The sequence below is a fragment of the Clarias gariepinus genome, chromosome 22, assembly GCF_024256425.1.
Source record: "Clarias gariepinus isolate MV-2021 ecotype Netherlands chromosome 22, CGAR_prim_01v2, whole genome shotgun sequence".
NCBI classification, from domain to species: Eukaryota; Metazoa; Chordata; class Actinopteri; order Siluriformes; family Clariidae; genus Clarias; species Clarias gariepinus.
Window position 1 is genome coordinate 12,087,609 of NC_071121.1, and position 6,000 is coordinate 12,093,608.

The 6,000-nt window shown below is 35.3% G+C and overlaps 1 protein-coding gene and 1 long non-coding RNA gene across 2 annotated transcripts in view; one reads left to right on the top strand and one right to left on the bottom strand.

The window, feature by feature from the left end:
* The window catches only part of lamb2l (laminin, beta 2-like), a 41,070-nt gene extending 37,475 nt beyond the window's left edge, over positions 1-3,595 (top strand). The window contains exons 30-35 of the mRNA XM_053482704.1: positions 308-452; positions 632-839; positions 1,707-1,848; positions 2,021-2,197; positions 2,314-2,473; positions 2,957-3,595. Coding sequence (XP_053338679.1) covers positions 308-452; positions 632-839; positions 1,707-1,848; positions 2,021-2,197; positions 2,314-2,473; positions 2,957-3,093 — 969 coding nt within the window. The 3' untranslated portion in view covers positions 3,094-3,595. The remainder of the gene's footprint in view (positions 1-307; positions 453-631; positions 840-1,706; positions 1,849-2,020; positions 2,198-2,313; positions 2,474-2,956) is intronic.
* Positions 3,596-4,053: 458 nt separating this feature from the next.
* LOC128510764 (uncharacterized) lies at positions 4,054-6,000 on the bottom strand. The gene is made up of 3 exons (XR_008356131.1): positions 5,854-6,000; positions 4,966-5,012; positions 4,054-4,483 (listed from the first exon to the last, which is right to left on the bottom strand). It is a non-coding gene; the product is annotated as an uncharacterized LOC128510764 (long non-coding RNA).

Below are 6,000 nucleotides of genomic sequence, written 5' to 3' on the forward strand. Positions count from 1 at the left end.
GTTAAGGCATTGGACTAAGGTTCGGACGGTCCCAGGTTCAAACCCCACAGCAAACAAGTTGCAACTTTTGGGCCCTTAAGCGAGGCCCTTAACTGCTCATATGCATTTCCTTGCTTAACAGCTGGGGAAGCCATGGTTATCAAGTTCTCATCAGTTCTCTTTTGGGATTTGATATTTATAGAATGTGAACGGATGCATCTACTTTTTTATGTAATATTTCACCTATAAAGAGATAACAGCTCCTTAAAGAAATGTTTTGGTGTCCATATTCTTTAAAACTTAAATCTCTATCTAATCCTCGTCCCAGCTCCAGGACATTGCCACACTTACTGAGATTGTGAAGGCTCAGGCGATGAACACTCTGGACAAGGCCCGCAAGAAGAAAGAGCTCTTTGAAACTTCCAATAAGAAACTGAAAGATTTCATCCAAAAGATCCGAGACTTTTTAACTGGTTGGTGCTTCTTACCATCACTCTCTGTGTAATGACATGATAATGTCATTATAATGTCTTAAAGTTTTATAAGTAACTGGTTATTTACATCCAACTGCTAAATGATCTATTGTCAGAAAGTATGATTGAGTTTTTTTTTTTTTATATACACAATGATGTGAACTATTTGCTCTTTTCAGAGGAGGGAGCAGATCCAGAGAGCATAGAGATAGTGGCACAGCAGGTTTTGGCCATCACACTGCCAGTCAATCGGACACTAGTGGACAGCATAATCCTGGAGATAAAAGAGAGCCTTACCAACCTCAGTGATGTAGATAAAGTTTTCAACTACTCCGCTGAACAGCTGGCCAAAGCAAAGGAGCTGCTTGATAGAGCCAACAATGAACAGTAAGAGAGATCTGCATGAAAAAAAGACACACACACACCTCTTTATTTCTGTGCTTAGTGGTATAACACTGCATATTGATTATTTATTTGGAAGCAAGACACTTTTCTCATCAGTTCTTACACGTTTGCTACATTTAGTTTGCCTGCACTGGTGTGCTAAGAGTGATGCCCAGATCATGTGACTTAACAATTTGTGAGCTGTGGTGTTTTTAAATTTACTTTAGTTGCACATGCAAGTGACTTCAAGTGAAAGTGGAAAATGTTTATTAGCGCGTTTAAAAAAATTTACAATGGCGTCTGTTGAATTTTGGAATGAACTCAATTTTTTGGGTTTCTGTGAAGTGAGTGGAATAAAGAATGGAATAAAGAAGTGAATGGAATTAAATCCTGTTTATTAATCAGATTTCAGTTGCACACTCATAAACAAAAACTTAAAAATGTACAGAGAAAAGCTAAAGATTTTTTCCAAGGTCGATTTTTTTATGATATAAAGGTGTTTTCCAATTAAATTTTTAATTAGCATATTTTTTCTTCCCGTGTGCCGATTGCGATAAACAAAGCCTATATGTTACCTAAAGCTCGGCCAAATGCACCTGTGAAAACCCTATTAAAATTAATTCAGTAGTTTTTATGTGATGCATGCACAAACAAACAGACAGACAAACAAAAAATCCAAAAAACATCTAGATGTGTCCTATTACTCGTCTTGCGCCCCCCCCCCCCCCCCCCCAATTTATATAAAATAAAGCTGTTTTAAGATACTTTAAGGTTTTAGCTCACAGGAACGTGGCAATTTGCATTGTGAAAATAGGTCCAGTGTCTACTGTTTTTGACATACAAAGTGACTTGTGGTTTGTGTTCGTGTAGGGCAAAAGCAGAGAAGATAACTGATGTCATTAATAAGACTAAAGAAGCCATGGACACCACTCAGGCAGCCATAGACAAGGCAAGGAGTGCAATAGAGAAAGCCTTGGAAAACCTCAATCGCACAAAAATTGCTACAGCAATGGTATGCTGTTTGTTTGTTTGTTTTTTTGTTTGTGTATGTGTGTTTGTGTGTGTGTGAGTGTTTCATTCATGAGTGACCTACAGTATTTGGCAGGACTGTGATTGTTACCTTAATATTTGAAGTGTTACTTCATTTCATTTTAATTTTCCATAAATTTTGTCATTTTGATCAGGTGGAAGGGAAGCTCTCGAATGTAGAAACCAACCTCATGGATATGATGATGCGTTTGGCTAATTTATCACAAGAAGTGGATTTATTGAAAGATAAAACTAAACAAAACAGAGAGCAGGCAGAGAAAGCCAAGGCGCTATCAGACAATGCCACTGATGCTGCCTCTGAACTAAAAAAGGTATGCTTGTTTAGCAAAGATATTTATGCCTTTACTTTTTCTATCATTATAACTTCAGACTGAAGCTACATGTATATTATATATTTGTGAGGTGATGTGTATGTTTTTTGTACAAGGATTTGTCAACTGTTGAGAGTCACTATAAGGAACTAACAGATAAGATTGATTCTTTGGGACCAACGGCAGCAGGCAATATTACCCAGAAAGCCCTGGGCATAAAGAATGAGGCCGAGGATCTTCTCAAGAAGGCCAACAAGGACATGGAAACACTTAAAAGTATGTCTTTATAGAATCCTGAGTGAGACATGTCACTCTGATAGCAGTTGTACTGCGTGAATGCGTAAATCATGGCAGGAGGCTCTGGTGATTGTTAAGAGCTAGTCAGAATTAGTTTTTTTTTTAGAATTTTGCAAATTCTGTTGTGCTGATTTGAATAACACATTTAACGACTGAGCTACCCCCACTACAATAACCAATAAATAACATGTACTGTATATATCTAAATGAAATATGTATATTTTTCATTATGTATAAAATATGTATATTTGTTCTGCCATTGCAGGCTAGGGTATAACATTAGGTTAGTATGATAGTAATCATTAGTAATAACTGGATAAGATTTTAGTTTGCCTCAGTCTGATTTATGGCACTTTTACCAAGTCTTTGCTTATAATCATCAAGGGGTTTTACTTAAATTAGCCGTAACTCTCTTTTTGTATTTTGCAATATCTTGTGACAAGTGCTGCTTCCTGTTTGTAGGGTTGGAGCGAAAACTGCAGAAGAATGAGCAGAAAATGCAACAGCAGCTGGAAGAGCTTGCAATGCTAAAAAAGAACGCTACAGACATCAATGCTTCAATCAGAGACAAAGTCAATGGTTATAATAACTGTCAGTAATGACAAAATCAACTAATCCTGAACATTAATATTTGTTTAGTCTGCCACTTTAACTCAGGACTTTTGTCATTACCAGTCAAATGTATTGTGTTTTTAATTAAAAGGAGAGACTACTTCCCAACTCCATCCCAACTGTCAACAAAAATGGATAGAGCAGCTGATAACAAATGAGCTTGCATAATTGTTTGACTAAAGAAATTTGCAAATTTGACTTTATGTAAATGAGAGATTTTTAAATGAATCCTTTTTTTTAATTACTTTCATTTAAAAGAAAGCAAAACTATCACCTTGCCAAAATAATATGAAATCAAATGTTATATTATAATGTGTTACAAGTACTTTTTATACATATGGTGCTTAAGTCGTCTTTATTATGACAGAAAGTTTTCTATTTCTAGGGCATTTAGAAAAGAAAAAATGGTTGGATTTTATAATAAAGTAAGTGAATTTGATGTAATATGTTTATATAATATTTGGAATTAAAAGCAAGTAATTCTTTCAAGGTTTTTTCACATTCATCAGTCTGTCTGCATCAGTCCACGAGTAAAAAGGTCCTAGTTTGGTAATCTCTTTTGTGTCTGGATCATTACACTTCACACTCTAAAAAATAAAACTGTGCTGTACTCAATTTTTTTGGTGAAACATTTTTACACTTAAAAATATTGAGTAAATATAAAAAAATGTAAAAATCATGTAAAATATACCTAATGAGTTGAGTACAAGTCAGTAAAAAAATTAAGTAGACCTGAATAACTATATTTAGTACTATGATGTACAAAATTATGTAAATGTAATAAAAATCAGAAGTTAATGCAAAGTGAAAATGAGTAAAATAATTGAGTAGATATAATTGAAATGAAAGGTAGAAGATACTGAAAATTATACTATTATTTAACAAACAAATGTGCTACATTTACTAAATATTTTAACTGAATGAAAAACAATACACACATTACCATTTTAATTAAACATTTATTTGCGAAATTTGACAAGACATGAAGTCTAAACTCAAATGCAAATGACATGTAACAAGATCATAAACAGAGAGCTGGATTTATCATATTAGTAAACAGTCTCAGAAACAATACTTCTGCTACAAGTATTATACAGTTAACATGTGGAAAGTAGACTTTTGTATTAGAATCTAATGAGTCACATTTTACATCTAAAAGATTGCACACCTTCACACTTCAGTTTCCTGCAAACTGTAGGATCCATACAAATGTGTGTGCAGACCTTCTCAGGTCTTAAAGAAGCAATGACAGTCTAAATAAACACAGGACACTAAATATCCATGACCAACAGTACCATGCTTCACTCAGTAATGATCGAAATTCCTTTTGATGATGCGACAAATGCAGTTTACACCGCCATCCCATAATGCTGGCACCTAAAAAAGGAACAATAGTATACAAGTAAGTACAAGTGTGACTGTTAATATAAAGTCTACCAGACTGGTAAAATAGTACTTCTGTTCAAATACATACTTTTTGGACTAATATACATCATCACACTGATCTATGAGTGGTGTTTAAGTCAAAGCGGGACTTGTGATGAAAATTCTCGAAAAAATAAAGGGGGTGTCCTGTTATTCTGCACAATCAATGGTCCCGCTTTGACTTGAACGTCCCTTGTACATGTTTTTGTCCTTTGTATAAAAATGATACCCAACTTTATTTATGCATGACTATCAACTATATCAATTTTTTTCTTTGGTTAATGGAAAATCTAGTATACTCGAGTGGAAAACTTGTATAGTCTAGACTTATTATAGGTAAAGTGAAATATTTCAAGCCTTGTTTTAATTTCTATCTTTGATTCAATGGTTACAGATTTAATACTTCTGTAACATTTTAAAAAGTTGATATTTACCTCCTGTTTTATCTCCATTCAACTTCTCTTCATTAGTGGTGTTGGTGCTGTGAAAGAGATATAGAAAATATATAACATGTTTCACACAAACACACAAAATCAATCAGTTTTAGTTCCTTTTACTTACATATCAGAACATACATAACATTGTAAATATAAATATTTAAATTTCATATTACTTTCTCCCAATTCTAATTCTGAGAGAAATGTTGTATTTTCACTAAATCTTTATATTTCATAGCTTTAGTTATTAGTACAGTACTTAGCACATTTATTTTATAACATCTGCTGCTGCGTGCTCAGTGTTTAATCATGTTAAAAATACTCATATACAGTAACGTATAAAACAGTACCAGAGTCCGGACACTGCACCTCATTTCTGCTGTTTAAACCGGATTTGGTCCGCGTTTCCTCCTTAAAGTGTCGGAGTGACCGAGCAGACTCGCGGTTCAGTGTGTGAGGTGGACCGGTACACATGCGGTAATTATTTGAACATGTTAGTTTTATATCCTCGCCACAGTGGCGGTTGGCTGCGCAAAATCACCGCATTTGGCGGGAGAAATTCAAATATTGCGGCACAACCGCCGCCGTTTACACCGAGAAACCCGGGAAAAACGCGGACATGCACGCGCTGCTGCTCGGTGTTAAATCTCTCCTTTTACACCAGAGTTTAAGTGTCTGTATTAAACGCGCTTTAGCTGAGCAGTTCGGTGGTTGGAACAAACAAGCTAAATCACTATGAACCCCAGGACTGGCCTGTTGCTAGCTATCGTTAGCTCTGGAGCTCGGCTGTGACATGATTCAGAACAGTAACTTACACACTATAAAGTTGTGTGTGCAGGCAGACAGAGTCATTATTACAGTAACTTGTGTTAGCTGTTTACTCACCAGGATTTGTAAGGAGTGTTCCAGAATGTTCCAGGTGCTTCATGTCCATTCTCACATCCTCACAGCCTTCTTGTCTCTGATGTTACACCAGACTTCCCATGAGCACTTGCACAGGGCAATTTACTCAATTATTTAAGTTTTTGTTGT